General features: G+C 33.3%; 1 protein-coding gene across 1 annotated transcript; it reads left to right on the top strand.

Annotated features, from left to right (window-relative positions):
* The first annotated feature begins 7,674 nt into the window (after window positions 1-7,674).
* On the top strand, window positions 7,675-17,816 carry LOC135157624 (uncharacterized). Its single transcript, XM_064113955.1, has 4 exons — window positions 7,675-9,480; window positions 11,115-11,178; window positions 12,104-12,409; window positions 16,510-17,816. Exons 1-4 carry the CDS (start codon window positions 9,469-9,471, stop codon window positions 16,716-16,718), a joined length of 591 nt encoding a protein of 196 aa, XP_063970025.1. The 5' UTR covers window positions 7,675-9,468; the 3' UTR covers window positions 16,719-17,816.
* Window positions 17,817-17,925: the final 109 nt, after the last annotated feature.

The raw sequence follows: 17,925 nt of genomic DNA on the forward strand, positions 1-17,925 counted from the left end.
TTAGGATCTACGAAAGAGGACGTTATGAGAAAAATCGTTGAACAATAGTAACAATTATTAATGATAATGGATTGAAGAAGGAGAGAAAAGTACAAAATATTTCTGTAATTTAGAGAATAGGGGTTGGCATAAGAAAAATATTTCAAGGCTAAAAGATCATCATGGTAATTTCATTACTGACCCGGTTGGAATTAAAAGAGAAATTCAAAGTTTTTATAGTAAATTATACTCCATCCAGGATGATGCTCAGGGGAACATAAATGAAAAAGATATAAATGAAAATATGTTTGATAACCTCAATATTCCACAACTACCTGATGATCAAAAACAACTTTTGGATGCTGGACTATCAAAACAAGAAATTTTTAATGTCATTAAATCCATGAAATCAAATAAAACATCTGGTTTTGATGGGATACCTGCAGAATTTTATGTTGTTTTTTGGCCAGATATAAATGAAATGTTAATTAATTCTTTGAATTTCTCACTACAAAATGGCACTTTGTCTCCATCACAAAGAAATGGCATAATCACACTTCTTCCAAAGAAAGACAAAGATCCTCTCCTTATAAAAAAGTATCGTCCAATTACATTATTGACAGTTGATTATAAAATTATTGCTAAATGCTTAGCTAATCGTCTCAAACGATGTTTAGATGATCTTATCAGTACTGATCAATCCGGTTTTATGAAAGGTAGGACTATTGGTCACAATATTCGCTTGATTCTTGACATAATTGAATACACTGACATGAAAGATATTCCTGGGTCTATAGTACTGTTAGATATTGAGAAAGCATTTGATAGTGTATCTCACAACTTTTTATTTCTTACATTGGAAAAGTTTAATTTCAGCAATTTTTTTATTGAGGCAGTTAAAACTTTATATGCATCTCGCCATGCCTATGTTTTGAACAATGGTTTTCTAACTGAACGTGTCCTTATGGAACGAGGTATTTTTCAAGGTTGTCCGATTTCTCCATATTTGTTTTTACTTGTGATAGAGATAATGGCAATATCAGTCCGACAAAACAATGCTATTAGAGGTATCCCACTTGAAAATGGAGATGTTAAAATATCTCTTTTTGCTGATGATTCGGTATGCTTTTTAAATGGTTCTGATAATTCTTTTTTTGAGCTTTTTGAAACCTTGCAGAAATTTGGTAGTTTTTCTGGTTGCAAAATTAATTTTAGCAAAACTGAAGCAATATGGATAGGTTCTAAGAAGGGTAATCAACATTTCCCTTACATAAACTGTGGTGTTTCTTGGAAGGCTTCACAATTGAAATGTTTAGGGGTAGTTTTATCTCTCAATGTTGCACAAATTTATGAGTTAAATTATAAAGAGAAACTAAAAAGAATGGAGCAAACTTTAAACTGCTGGCGAACTAGAAACCTTTCTCTAATTGGTAGAATCTGTGTTGTCAAAACTCTTATTTTGCCACAGTTAATCTATCTTTTTTCTGTTCTTTCTGTTAAATTACCCAGAGCCTTTTTTAAAGAATTAAATAAATTATTTTTTAAATTTATTTGGAATGGAGGCAAGGATAGAGTTCAACGTAAGATAATGTGTAATGATTATACTCAGGCTGGACTTAAAATGATTGACCCTTTTTCTTTTGCATGTGCTCAAAAAATGGTCTGGGTAAAACACCTATTGAATGAGAATTTTGATGCTCCATGGAAAAAGATTGAAGTAGCCTTTTTAGAAAAATTTAATCATGATATTCAAATTTTGTGGAAATCTCATGCTCCTGAGAGCATTTTAAACAGTCTTGGTAATATACAATTAGCTGAAGCATTGAGAATGTGGTATTCATTTAGGGAGGAAGCTGCTGTCGAATTTTATGGTAACAAATTTTCAGATTTGAGTGGTTGTCAACTCCTGTGGTATAACAAATTAATTCGTTCAAAATCTAAACAGTATCTTAATTATTCAATGTGGCATGAGAGAAATGTATTAATGTTATCTGACTTATTTAATCCTCCTCTTTTAGGTCACAAACTCTTTGAAGAGCTTGTGTTAGATTTTGGAATCCCCCAAACAGACAGAAGGAAATATAATTTTTTAATTAAGTGCATCCCGGAAGAATGGTTAGTGAGTTTTGACCCTGATATTATTGGTGTTCATGAAACAATTGTACATAAATTGTTGAGTTATAAAAAAGTCCCTAGACATTCATACATTTTATTTAGGGGATCACACACACCTGACAAAAGATACACTTATTGGGATGAACGTTTACCAATACCAGTATCTATCGATTGGGAAAAGGTACACTACACAATTTTTTTTTGTACCATTGATACTAAATTAAGATCATTCTATTTTAAGATTTTTCATAAAGCCATAGCATTAAATGATTTTTTGTATAAGATTAAATCTAAGGATACACCCAATTGTGTTTTCTGTGATAAAAGTGAGGAAACAATTATCCACCTGTTTTGCGAATGTGAAAGGGTAATTCCTATTTGGCAATCCCTTTTAACGAAAATTTCCCAAAATAATGTTCAAATAAATGGTTCTAATTTTGAAAAAATGTTCGGACTCTCAACTGATAAGTTCATTTCATACCTTTTTTTACTTTTGAAGTATTATATTCATACATGTAAATTTAAGAATAATCCTCCAAGTTTTGCTCTTTTTAAAACATTTGTTAAAAAACAACAAGACTTGGAATATTTGATAGCTAAGAAAAAAAACAAGTTGCCCGCTCACTTTAAGAAGTGGCGATTCACCTTATAATTTGGTTGTCAAAAATGTCAGCAGGTTACACGATAACTAACACTGTATATTTTGTATAACAGGTTTAGTGTCCCATTTTTTAATAATACTGCACTGTATTGGTTATATGGTTGTAGACATCAGATCCCATTTTTTCATGCAACTTGTATCTCAGTCACCTTGATATACTTACTAGTATTCGTTTAAAAACCTCTATAATTATGTCGTCTTGGATAACCAGTTGTGCTTTTTAATCCTATGAATAGTTGTTTGGAAACCACTTCATATAATCATAGCTTGTATATTTTGCTTTGTCTACTTTATTTACCAAACACATTGCCACATTCCTTTTTTTTTTGGGGGGGGGGTGGGGGAGGATAAGTGGGTAGGTTTTTTTTTATTATTATTATGGTTGTTATTTTTTTGTGTAACTAAATTGTGTTTATGTGATTTGCAATCACCTATTAATCATTTGTAAATTTTGTGATTTATTTCAATTTGTATAATAAAAACAGAATTATAAAAAAAAAAAAACAATTATTAATGATACAGTTTCTACCCCCCCCCCATCCGCCCTACCCCTCAAATGGAATATATGTGCCAATTTTTTTTTACAGCGTTTGTGTTTTATAAATAGAGTGCCAGAGGAAAATCAAATTGTAACCTATGTGAAGCTGTTAATTCTGGCTCCAAGCCATAGCTATTTCTGCGCAAAAGGGTCATTTCAGCCGTCTTTGTTTCTTTTGATGTTGACAAAACACATGAGGCGATCCAGCATGCCCATGGGGTACAGAGGGTCTGCGCTCCCTCTTGGTCAACTGCAAAAGAAGAGTTAACCTTGATAAAGGGGGTACCCCTTTAAGGGGTGATACGTAATCGTTTGAAGTGAGCGAAGAAAGTTAATGTATTTGCTTTACATTTTGGGGGAGGCAAAAATTCTTTCGAGAATGAAACCTTTTTATATTTTATTTAATAATATTTATTTCATAATGATCATATTTTTTCTTGATTGTCACATTTCCTTCTGAATTATTAAAGACGTAAAAATGTACGTCTTTTTGGAGAAAATGCCTGTTATATGTTATTTCCCATCTATTTATTTTGCTCTTATAAAATTCTGTGGACATCATCAACGTAACTTGTGTGTCCCTCCCCCGTGAAACATGATAGATTCACCCGGAACATACTAATCATTTGCTTTCAACGCAAACAATAAATTATTATAAAAACGCACCACATTAAAACTTAATATTCATTTGCAAATACTGTTGGCTTATATCTATAAAGTTTTACGTTTGGTATATTATAGACACAACCTAATTTTCTTTGTATAGGATCGAAACAGCTGATGTGCTATTTTAATTTTTTTTTCGATTTTCGAGCGTGCTCTTCTAATTCAATTTGGAAAGTGGCTCGTGAAGGAAATCTATCCGCTAAAACAGCTGGTAAACCATTTTTTAAAAGTTTTTCACAATCAGTTTTAAATAAGAGAAAACTAGCCCCCTACGTAGTCATCCTAAATAAGCAATTTGGACTTGAGGGAGATCAGGGAAGTATATACAGCGGTAAATAAGAATAGTTTTGAAAGATGGCTTGACCTAGGACTAAATAATTCATTAACAAATCAAAATTGCTCTCCGCTACGTCATTTTCATCTCTTAACAAATTTCTAAGTCATTTTCCAATGTGATTATTTTCCTTGTATTTGGAGGCAAAATGTTCATGTATGACCATTTGCTTATTTTTGGTAATACTTTTAATCTAGCATCTTCTTATTGTATAACCGGAAATGAATTCAATCAAACAAATTAACAAATTCTATCATTGTTCTTCTTTTTGTTAATTTTCATAATCTTTTAATCTGAAACCAATTAGCATTTCACAAATTGTTCCTCTTTTTATCATCATTCTGATCAAAATCTTTGTCAACATATTTTCATTAATTTCAAGGTTGTCTCCAATCAATTAACTTTCTTGAAGCACAATAGTTTTTACGACTGCATGCGAGTCATTATTTTGATTTTTGTTTTCGTGCAGATAAAAACAAAAACAAATGAGAAATATTTCAAGGGGAAAAGGCGCCGCGGGGGACATTTGCCATTAGCGAAATTTTGCGGCGCAGAACGATTCTAGAACATAATAAATGTATTGTAAATGCCCGTCAAATGACAATGGACAGCTGGGAGGCCTTTGTCGAAAATTTGTGAACCGGAACAGCAATTCATCCTAAGTTTTGGACCTGATGAAAATTGCAAGTTGGTCGTTTGTCCAGAGTCCAGGACGAATCTGCTGTTTTGACTCACCGATTTTCGACAGAGACTTCTTAGTTGTTATTGTCATTAAGGGCATTTGACAATACATTTTCTATATGCTCTTGAAAGTGTTCTGCGTGGCGGTGCTAAAACTGTCTTATCGGAACAACGATTTATTTCCAATTCGTCTAATGCCAAATCGTCCAATTGCCAACTCGTCTACTATCATTTGGTCTACCATCAGTTCGTCCACTATCCACTTGGTCTAATTCCCAATTCGTCCACTCACCATTTTGTCTAATAACCAGTTGGTCCAATAACCACTTAGTCCATATACTATTTGGTTTAATTGGACTATATAGTGTTAATTGTGCAAAATGGATACACACAAAATTGATATTAGACCAACTGGTTATGAGACGAAATGGTCATAGACGAAATGGTGATTAGACGAAGTGATGATTGGACCAAATGGTTTTTAGACGAAATGTTGATGGACGGAATGGCATTAGACTAAATCAAAGTAGAACATGTGGAAAGTGGACGAGTTGGCTGTAGTCGAATGGGCAATTTACCGGCAAAACCTGTCTCTGACACTCCAATATCATATGCCCATATTAAGGCGTATAATGGCCTTTAAAAAAATTTGATTTGAATTGAATTGATTTATTTTATTTAAACACGGTACTAAAAAGCCCTCGATCAGCCAATGGCTGGTTTTCAGAGAGGCCGTGCAATATACAAACAATACAAAGAATGACAAATCATAACAAAGTAAAATAAGTAAAACTAAAACTTATGTACAAAATCAAAGAGGGAGGATGAAACGAAATAGAAACAAAATTAAAACAGAAAAACAAAATCAAAATCATCAAAAGAAAAAGAAAGAAAACAAAGAAAATATCTCTCAGACTTCTCATATCCATGACTGTGACAGGAAATCATTAAAGTGCAAATAATTGGTGTTTATGAAAAAAATTGAATGCTTTTTATCCATCTTTTGATGCTCGGTAGTAACACACTAATCATCGCTTTTCGCTGCAGGGAGCATAGCTCGTTAAGAAAACCATAAACATTATTGTTTCTCTAACTCCCCATTTGGCTTTCAATCTCTTTCATGGCCGTGTAATTTAAGAAAAGTGAAGGAGAAAATAAGATTTCAGCTTTCTTATTTTCGTGTTTATGATGACAGGAAGTGTAAAAGAATAGAAATAAATATTATACGTGAAGAATAACATCGGCAGGTAATTGGCCTACTTTAGGAATTGGGTCACCTTGTATTATACAAATACTCTGGTATATAAGAAAATTATGAATACAGTAAATATATATACAGTAGAGTGACTCTAAACAATAAAACAGGAAGATCGTAAATCGACTTAAAATTACATTGATGTGGCATTATCAAATGTTCTTTTATTTGTTAGAAACATAACAAAATATACATTATATGATTAATATAACGTGAGTGTTTGAATATATTTATGCGATCTTCAATAATATTATTCCAGATTTATGTTCCAAGAATTAATGCAACGTATACATGATTACAACATTGACTCTTTGTGTGATGTGTTTACATGAAGCTAAACTGTAGTGCTAACCGGTGTGCGTAAAGGACTACACTATTCATTATAATCTGGTGTTAAATTTACACTGTTAGTTCAACACACAAGGGTGATATCGCAACACCTTTGATTGATATTTAAACACTATTTGGTGTTATGTTCTAACTATATGGTGTAATTTTCTAATCCAATCCAAAGGTCATTTATAATAGCACTTTTTCCTTTCGATTAACGCTGCGCACACACTACTCCATGTTTGGGCCACTGTAACAATAACTAACCCTTATTTAATTGGGGAGGGGATCAATTTGACTCCCCTCGACAATTTCGTCACAACACCGTCGCGCGAAATTTTTTCGACCACGCCGCTCGCTGACTTTTTACTTTCAGGTCTTGCGCTAGTTTTAACACCAAATTTGCGACGTCCGGGTACGCGGTTCTGAAATTACGCAACATTTTGTAAGTGCATGTCAGACCCGAAATTGCTCAAAAACGTGATTCCGTTTACAAGGTCAATGCAAATTGTGTTTTTCAACCAAAATTATAAATTTATGATTATTTTTACTCTTATTGCTGTAAATGGATTTAGTTTTTACTATTTAAGATCGCAATAGGGTTCTCGACAAGTTTATCGGAAAGAACAATAAAAGTCAAAGATTCGAAAAACACAGAAATACATCAAGAATAAAAAAAAACAATAAAATACATAAGAAATTAATGATATTTTGGCATTTTTTTGTAGATATTTGTTAGAAATGTAAAAAATTATACTCTTAAAAAAAACAATTACAATATACAATTTTGAACTACAAAAGTTGAAGAAAGCATTTCCCAACACCTGGCTGGAAAATAGATCAAATGCACAACAAAAGGAAATAACGATTATACCTAATCTTATTGAAATATCAAATGGTGATTTAATTGATGTAAATATCTTGAAAGCTAGGCATTATTATCATTATTATTTAGAACATAACAAAACAGAAGCATCTTTCTTTATGTTTTGGCAAAATTATTTGGGACTACAGATAGAAATTAATTGGGACAAAGTCCTGTATTCTAAACTTAGACAAATAAAAGATAACAAGGTTAGATAATTTAATTTTAAGCTCCTGCATAAAATACTTCCGTCCCAATCAAATTTATTTAAATGGAGTTTAAAAAATGATGATAAATGTAATCTTTGTTTACTTAAGGGAACAATTATGCATATGTTGATAAAATGTGAGAATATAAAACCCCTATGGAAAATGGTAGAAGACACAAGTACAGGTCTGTGTTAATGAAAATATAGTAATTTTAGGTTGGAATATACAAGAACCGAAATACTGGTTAATTAATATCATTTTGAATTTTACTCAATACACTATTTACAGAAATTATATTGAAACGAGTATGAAAAAAGGTTATTACTTTGTTAATGTAAATAGATTATGGATGAATTTGAAAATGAAACTGAGATGGTATTTAAGTTCAAAATATGTTACCAAAAATAAGAATACAAAAGAAATTGACAAATTGCTGGAACTCATTTATTGATTGATTGATTTGATTACTGTATATACTTTGTGATTTGTAAACTGTATTATAGAGATGTAAATAAAGTCCCTCGAAAGAGGTTTAAAGAGAGAAAAAATACTCTTAAAAAAATTAGCATTCTACTAGCTATGAGTTAAAGACAAAAACGTACACAAAAACAAATTTAGGGCAAATTTCATACGCTTATGTGCATAATTAAGTAATAAAAATATAAACTTTTTTTAGAAAATGTTATTATTACAGTCTTGTAGTTTACATCCGGCTCTGCGCGAGCAAATTTTCGCGCCGATCGCGCAATCAGCGGCCGAGATTTGAGGGAGGGGGGGGGGGGGTGTCAAATTGACCCCCAGTGTCTCCTGGTCTGAAATAGCCCAGTTAAAGTAGGGTTAAACACCTCAGAATAGTCAGCTTCGTCCAACACGTAAGGATGAGATTCTCTAGGGACACCAAATGGTGTCGATTTAGACACCGTAATTTTTTTAATTGTGCATAGTTGTAACTTGCTTCAGAGGATTCCATATCCATCCCACGTGAAATAAAAAAATATTTACTTATTCTCAGAGTAAAAGTTAAAATGTTTTGATAATTTAAACATAATAAAACAGACAACTTGGGTGAATTATTGACATAATTTCAAAAAAAAAAGGTGGCCAACTAATGGTTTTAGAATACTTTTTAATAATTCCTTTTAATTATCCAAAACGTCAAAATGTCTAAACTTTCTATTTTCTTTCCGATGGATCAATACCCCATACGTTGCTTGTTTAATATTATAATATTGGTTTAAGAGAAAAAAAATCTCAATTAAGTTCATTTATGACTCAGTTCATTGTTCGGTGCCCCCAACTGTTATTTTCCCCTAAACAATGTGATTAGTGGGGTGAGTCACAAACAACTGGGGTTTTCTTGACACGGACAATAAAGATAATGATAATTACAGACAGGACACTTCACAATGGGCTGGATACTGCGCGTCAGAAATTTGGCAGACCACGCCAAAGGGGCACCCCAGTTATAATCCCTTTCCGGAATATATATATACAATTGTACAAATTTATTAAACAAACGTTGATTGTTCAAAAGAATCAATCGTTGACCCAAGGGAGAAAGACATTGTTCATATTTAAGCTGGACACAGTAATACAATCAGCAGTTCTATTGTCCATGCCTGGCAGAAAAATACTCCATCGAGTCTATACTCAATACATCGCCGTCTCAACGAGTTTAAATTTTTACGAAAATTATATCAGCTCATTATAAATGCGTTATGGTTTAGTGATACGGGAATAATTTTGCAACATATAAACAGGAGTACACTATCGGTCAGATCATCTTCATCTTATTTCGAGTGCGACCAGGAGTATAAAAAGCTGGAATTTTCAAAATGAATTTGAAGGTAAGTAGACAAAAGGAGATATGAACATTATAATGTGGTTTGTCACACAGCATGGGCTCGAGGGGGAGGGGGGGGGGTTGTGCCATAGACCCCTCGACCCACCCCCCCCCCTTCCTCGAAAAAATATTCTTTATTGCTTGTCATTTTCTTAAACTGCCCCTTCCTCTAGCCTAGTAGGTCCATGATTACACCTACCGAAAGTCAATACGTATATCCCCGTTTAACAATTTCCGTCCAACGACATCAGGCGATAATCAATTCAATTAGGACATATCCAGAGTTTGAAAATGGTTCTTGTGCTCTGTCATTGTCAGCACATAAACAGGTTATCACTACGAAAATTGTAAATAAATGTCCTCCCAAAAACCTTAGAAATGATAAGTATAAGATATAGGTATTATGACTTAGATATGTTTTCCCTGAAAATGTAACGAATAAAAGAATAATAAAAAAATGTATTGGGAATCTAGGAAGGGGAAACCGTGTTTTCTTTCTCCCTATTGGTGGCCCACACAGAGGTTAGGCGGGGTTCTCTCGTAACATGGATCATCCAATGATGAACTCGGCAAGAGGCTATATGTGATTATCATTGAATCATATTCGAATTAATAATAACATAATTCAACATAGTACTTACACGTCTTGCATGACAATAATAATAGTGATAATAATGACAATGTTCAAATATTTGTCAGTTTCCAGGGAGTCTGTATCCTCATCTCTACTTTCCCTTTTTTGTGCTTGCTTCAGTTACTATTACCATTATTAAATGTCTTATATTGTATAATGGGTTTTTATTCTTAAGGTTGCCTCTTATTCCCTTTTCAGTTTCCACCTCTTGCTTTCCCTTTTCTTTTGACTTATCTCTATTTCATGTATTTGTTTCCCTTTCTCATCCTTTTCCTCTTCTCTCTCCTCTCATCCTAAATCTTCCATTCCCCCTTTTCTTCATTATTGCATGACACCTTGCAGTAATTATCTTATAGCTTCTGGCATTTATCTTATGATACATTTCTTTTTCATCTGTACGAATCTGTATTGTATTTGAATATTTATTTATAATGTTTACTTTATATTTTGTTATGTTTCTATTTGTACATGTAAACAGTCACACATTTCAGTCTTTGACTGCTTGTGATTGTATTTCGATATTTTTATCGCAATAAAATCCAATATATATATTAATCTAAACCACAACCTTATCTGAATTTGAAACAAAAGTGACATAAGCTAAAAGACCATAAAAACGTATGACTTTGCACAAATTGATTATATCCCGGTCTAATTGATTAAAAATCTTAGTTAAAATCAATTGATCAACGGGTTGGGATACCATCATGGAAAAATTAACGAACTTTCCCACCCAAGTGATGGATAGTGAACGCGACAATTTTAAAGCGAATAAATTTCCTAGATCCTAATTTCCTAATCTAATTCTAAGTACTGACCGCATGTAATTTTTAAGCATAGTTTTCTATAAGTATTATGTTCTCAGAAAAAATAAAACATTAGCACCTATAGACCAAAATATGCCTTTTGACATCGTGGGATTTTGGCAATTGACCCACTCCCAGTTTTTTTGTTATGCCTAATAAATGAAAATTAATCTTTTAATCTATGTCTTTATTTTACAGATCAAATGTATCTTCCAAGCAGTGCTGAGCCTTGCTACCATGTGGCATACGATCAAAGCACAGGGTAGGTCTTTTCAGTTAATTTCCAATTGGTCTAATGCCAATTCGTCCAATTGCCAACTCGTCAACTATCATTTAGTCTACCATCAGTTCGTCTACAATACACATGGTCTAATTGCTATTTCGTCTAATAACCAGTTGGTCTAATAGCCATTTAGTCCATATACCATTTGGCCCAATTCGACTGAGTTTTAGTTGTGCAAAATGAATGAAAATGAAATGGATATTAGACCAACAGGTAATGAGACGAAATGGTCATAGACGAAATGTTGATTATTGACGAAGTGATGATTGGACCAAATGGTTGTTAAACGGAATGTTGATGGACGGAATGGCATTAGACTAAATGAAAGTAGACTATTTGATGAGTGGACGAGTTGGCAGTAGACGAATTGGCAATTTTCCGTTATTTTTTCATGTGAAGGTGAAATGTTATCTCAAACTTTCAGTGACAATCTGGGACCTACTTAGACTTTGCAAGAGAGCACAATTATAAACTAAGCTGCTCATTCTGAGGTGTTTGATTATTGTTATAGTAGCCCAAATATGGAATAGTGTATGCGCAGTGCTTTGTAACTGAAAGGAAAAGGCGCCTTTGGATTGGGTTAACCATGGACCTATCCATGGATTAACTAAGCGAGGGTCTCGATGGAGCAAATAACCGAGATTGAATTTTATTTCAAAATATTTTTGACAAAAGGTAAAGATCTGGCGCACAATTTACTTTTTTTTTTGGGGGGGGGATGATGATGATGATCATGATGATGGTGATTATGATGATGATGGTGATGATGAAGAAGAAGAAAAAGAAGAAGATGGTGGTGATGAAAATGATGAAAATAATGATAGTGATGAACAATATTACAACGATAATCTGGTCTAGGCCTATACATTGACAATTAACACCTGTTCCTGACCCACCTTAATAGGTCTGAATCCCGAGAGGGGTGTCACCTTTCACCTCCGCGCCGTCTGCGCCCCCTACCAACTCGAACTCGCCAAGAACGGCCACAACTCCTGCGACAACAAGGTGATTGACGAGATGCATGATTACGCAGAGAACGTGTACCTGCAGGGGTACAACCGGGAGCTGGTGGAGGAGTACCTGAAGCTGTCTCAGACCGGTAAACTTTGTTACTCAGAGGGTATGAGGACACACCAGATCACCGGAAGTTGTGATTGCATGAACAAGGTCTGCGATCGTCACGACCCGAAGAAAGTCGACTACTGTAACAGTAAGTGGAAATCAACGAACGTAGAGGGCATAAATACTTTGCAGAGTTGCTGACTCCCTCTGGAAATGAAGTGGTTGGGTCATGTTACAGTCACACCAACGAAACCGACTCCAAACTGACCAATGATGTGTCATTGGAAATAATATATTAGCTTTGATCGGTCTGGAGTCGGTTTCGTTGGTGTCACTGTAACCGAAACCGACTCCAAACCGACCAATGCTATGTAATTGGTAATAACGTTATAGCTTTGATCGGTCTGGAGTCGGTTTCGTTGGTGTGACTGTAACCGAAACCGACTCCAAACCGACCGATGGTATGTCATTGGTAATAACGTATTAGCTGTGATCGGTCTGGAGTAGGTTTACCCGATGTGACTTGACATTGACTGTACTCCAATAGCGAGTCCCGCGAATACACACACGAGTCGTCTAATTAACCGACAAACGAGGACGTTATGAATTAAAATGGTTTAAACGTCGACAGCCCGAAACAGTACACGAGCTATGAGAAAATGACGTGTAGTAAAACAGGCCAAGGCGATAGACACAACGAAAAACGGTAAAGGGTCCAGACTAATGGTGGGGGGGGGGGGGGAGAAAGTTTACATATTTTTCCGCAATAAGTTTGGACAAGTAAAAGAAGGATTCTCACTCGGGAATGTATTATTCATGATCTGGTGAGGACTAGTAGTAATTTGTAATATAAGTATTATTTTGATACATTTTGTAGTGCAAAGTATTTTATTCCTTTTCACTTCATATTTCCTTTCTCTTAATCACTTAGAGGCATTTGCAATTTGCGGTATATAAAATGATTATTATTGTTATTATTATAATAAATTCATTTATTTTCCATTAAAAACTCAATTAAAAACTCAATCAAAATAAATACATACAAAATTCATAAATAAAAATCGGAAGGACCCCAAGAAAAGCATAGCTTGCGAGGATGGGGCCCTGTACAATAATTTACAAAACAAAACAGATCTCACGTTGTTAAAGTGTAAAGATAAAAAAAAAAACAAGCCTCATACACACACACAATCACACCAGCATACCAACACACACCCATATGCAGAACATTGAGAAGTTCACAAAGTCAAAGAAGTAAGAAAGAAAGGAAGCGATAGCGGAAAAGAAAAAGTAAAGAAGAGATAGTGAAGAAAGAAAGAGGGAAGATAGAGATCGAGAGGGAGAAAGAATGCCCTCTACTCAGTGCACATCAAACGTTTAAACAATAATTGTTTACATAAGCATTTGAATCTCGTTAAAGTTGAAGAATTTTTCACAACATAAGGTAACAAATTCCAATCATGAACACCCTGAAATCGTATTGTATGTTGGTTTAATGAGGTACGTGCAAAAGGAATAAGAAATTTTGATTTGTTTCTGGTCTCATAAGAATGATAAAAGGAATTTGTTTTAAACATATCATTGAATATTGATGGGAGCTCTTTTTTTTTTAAATTGAACATAAATATTAAATTGTTTACTGTAACAAGATCAAAAACTGGCAAACATTTCAGGTCACAAAATAGAGGAGTACTTGGTTTCATGTAGTTAGAATGAGTAATTATACGGACAGCACGTTTTTTGAAGAATATGAATTTTGTAAAGGTATGTCTTATAAGAGTTGCCCCATATCATATTACAATAATTGATATGTGGTAATATAATACTGTTGTAAATATTTAATAAAATATGTTTTGGCAGTGTGTTTCTAAAGTGTGTTATAATACCAACCCCCCTTGAGATTTTAGAACAAACATGAGAAATGTGGTGAGACCAATCTAGTGATTCATGAAGTTTGATGCCTAAAAATTCCACAATATCAGATTTCTTAAGAATATCATTTTTTAATATACACAGGGGGAACTTGACAAGAAACTTTTTTCTGTTTGGAATGAAATATTATGTAATGTGTTTTATCAGCATTTAAAAAGAGTTTGTTACAAATATACCATTCACTTAGTTTCTCTAATTCAACATTAATATTACAAATCAGAATATTTATATCTTTGTGAGATGAAATGACAGCAGTATCATCAGCAAATAATGAAAATTTGAGAATATTTGAAGTATGTATAATGTCATTTATATATAACAAAAATAACAGTGGTCCAAGCACAGAACCTTGTGGAACACCAGTATTTATATATGAAAAATTGGATGCTACACCATCGACCATCACATACTGTTTCCTTTCAAATAAATAACTACTAAACCATTCAAGAGATACACCTCTTATACCATAATAATACAATTTTTCAAGCAGTATGTGATGGTCGATGGTGTCAAATTCTTTGGAAAGATCCATAAAAACCCCACAGCAAAATTTACCTTCATCAAATTTACGTGATATATAATCTGTAATATTTAATATGCTTAAAGAAATAGAATGTTTTTTCCGGAAGCCAAATTGCTCTGAAACTAATAGATTATTTTTTGATAAAAATTTATAAATTCTTTTATACATAATTTTTTCGAGTAATTTTGAAAAAGTAGATAAAAGTGCAATGGGCCTATAATTTTTTATACAATCAACTGGACCTTTCTTATATAAAGGAATAACTTTGGCAATTTTAAGTTTTTTGGGGAATACTCCTGATACAAGAGATTTATTATAAATACAACACAAAGGTTCAACAAAAAAGTGTATACATTTTTTCAAAACAGAAGTTAATACATCATCTGGGCCTGTTGCTTTAGATGATTTAAGTTCATGGCAAAGATTAATAATTTCATATGGAGAGGTTGGATTCAGAAACAAAGAGGACATGGAGGGTGTAGTCAAAAAGTCTTTAAATTACTTAGTTGAATTAGGAATTGATGCTGAAATATTTTTAGCCATATTGATAAAAAGAGAGTTGAAAGCTTGTGCTTTATCTTTAGATGAATGGAAAGATGAATTTCCATAAAACATTTTTTGTGGTAGCGAATTTTGTTTATTTTTTCCAAGTAAATTATTAATTTCTCGCCACGTTTTAACCATGTCCCCCTTGACTGATAAAAATATCATAGAGTAATATTTAGCCTTTGACGCTCTAATTATGGAAGTTAATCTATTCTTATAATCATAATATTTCCTTTTTTCCCTTGTATTCAATGTATTCATCGTACCTTTATACATTCTTTGTTTATGTTTCATTGACCTCAATATACCATTTGTAATCCAAGGTTTCTTAAAATGTGTTTTACTACTGCGTGGTTTTGCAGTACAGACAGGAAAACATACATCATATAACATACAAAATTTGGAAATAAAAAAGTCATAACATATATTCACATCATCGTTACTATAAACTGTCTGCCAATCAACTGTACTAAGTTTCTCTTTAAACATTGCTATTCCTCTGTCATTTACTAATCTATTTTTATGATTCTTATTATTAATCGGTAAGACAAAATTTTCTCTATCTTTACATACACAGAATATAGGGAAATGATCGGAGAGATCTGAATAAATGAGCCCTTGGTATTTACTTTTTTTAATTGAATTAGTAAAAATGTTGTCTATTAAAGAAGCTTTGGAAGACGAAATACGTGTGGGTTTAGTAATCAAGGGATACATATTAAAAGAAAACATTAAATCTAGAAAATCAGTTGTTTTGGAATGTGTATCATAATTCAGTAAGTCAATGTTGAAGTCTCCCATTATATAAACATCTCTCCGTTCACTTTCCAATTGTACCAAAATTTCATTCATTTTATCATGGAAACAAGTAATATCAGTATTTGGAGGTCTATAAACACAGCCAACAATAATCGGCTTTGTTTTTCCTTGTATTTCAATAAAAACAGTTTCATATTCTGGTGCATCAAAAGAAATGTCAGAACGAAATTGTATATTCAAGTCTTTTTTAACATAAATATTTAAAATTCAATGATAAGAGTGAAGATTTCATTTTTATAACAGACTTAACACGTAACCAGCCATCTTTATCCCCTAATTGTGCTACCGTCATACCTATGAACCAACTCGAAATCACTGATCACAAGTGATCAGTCATGTCGGTCGATAGTCGGTTCCACCTGTGTGTTATATCATAAATCTTTAATATGAAATATATATTTTTTTTACTTCTTTATTTTACCCAACAGATATTGTCCTATCGCCATTTACACCTTCTATGAACACATCGTCAGCATATGACTGCTGGGGTTTCAGCTGTCTTGGTAAAGGCTCACCGGGACTCATCTCCGGTGCGCAGACGATCTATGCGCAACCCGTGATGTTGGCGGTATCCGTTGCCATGGCAACCGCCGGAGTGTTCATGCCTTCATTGCTTTGGTATCATCTACGAGTATGACGTAACTGATAGACTTTGATATAATTGGATATTATTGGTCAATACACAAAATAGTGGTAATTTTACTCCAATTTGATTACTCTTCACACTTAAGATGTTGGGCAACATACTGTCCACTGTGTTGGGTAATGTATGTTGGTAAAGAAAAAAAATATATATTCTGGGCAATTATTATCCAATTGAGCAAATTCATTACCCAATTATTAGTTTTTATTATCCAATTTGACAGATTTTAACTAATAGTTGTGTGGACAGTGTGTTGCCCAGGGTTGGTTAAAAGTTGGGCATTTTTTGCCTAACTATTTTAAGAATGTTTAGATGTTCTGATGACATTAGAGTTGTAGGTTTGAAACAAAATGAAACAAAAGTAAAAACGAAGAGACGTTTCAAGTCTATCTGCCCTCAAATCGGTTCCTCACAATGCCTTGCACGAGGAAACCCTGTATGCTTCCAAGCAACAGGCAGGTGTATGGCGTGTTTTATTCTGACAGAAATCGATGGAATCGCCTTTAGGAGATTTTTTACTACAAAATACAACACGAATTAATCTAAAGATGTGTAAATGGTGGTAGTATACGACATACCCTTGAAACAGCCCCCTATATTTTATTTTGTAAGAACTCAACGGGGATTTAAAGTGGAAAATATCTGACCGAGACACGAGTCACTTCCGCTTTGTCTCCAGATTATGGACCAATTATTAAAAGTTGCTGACGCGATTACTTGGCAAAATATTTGATATTTTAAATTAAAAACAACAATTTATTACATATTTTCCATGCATTTTTTTTAATTTCAGATATGTAAAGTCTATACACTATTTCTTCATTAAGCCATGCTTTTTAAAGACACTGCCATGAATGATTTTTTGCTTGATTATAGTTATCATTGACCCAAATTTCAATACACATCAATTCCTTCATTAAATATACCATTATAAAGACAATGACTTCCATTGATGAACGTATCATTTCATACAGGCGTACTCTTCAAATCTATTTCATAGAGTAATATTTTCTTTTATGAGTTTCTATCGTGCCGATATTACCCATATGAATTTTTTTTTATTTCTGTAAATACCGAGTATGTCGATCTTTGAAAAGAAATAAAATTTAAAAAATCTAAATCATTTGTTGATTTGTTTTTTCTCCATGATGTATTTCAACACGCCGAGGATCCGGTTGCTGACAACACTCCGACTATTCAT

Source organism: Lytechinus pictus, chromosome 19 (genome assembly GCF_037042905.1).
Source record: "Lytechinus pictus isolate F3 Inbred chromosome 19, Lp3.0, whole genome shotgun sequence".
Classification (NCBI taxonomy): Eukaryota; Metazoa; Echinodermata; class Echinoidea; order Temnopleuroida; family Toxopneustidae; genus Lytechinus; species Lytechinus pictus.

What these genes read in the sequence shown, in the direction of transcription:
- LOC135157624 (XM_064113955.1), top strand. An exon ending in GCATACGATCAAAGCACAGG is followed by an intron (nt 11,179 to 12,103) that starts GTAGGTCTTTTC and finishes CCACCTTAATAG; the next exon opens with GTCTGAATCCCGAGAGGGGT. An exon ending in GAAAGTCGACTACTGTAACA is followed by an intron (nt 12,410 to 16,509) that starts GTAAGTGGAAAT and finishes TTTACCCAACAG; the next exon opens with ATATTGTCCTATCGCCATTT.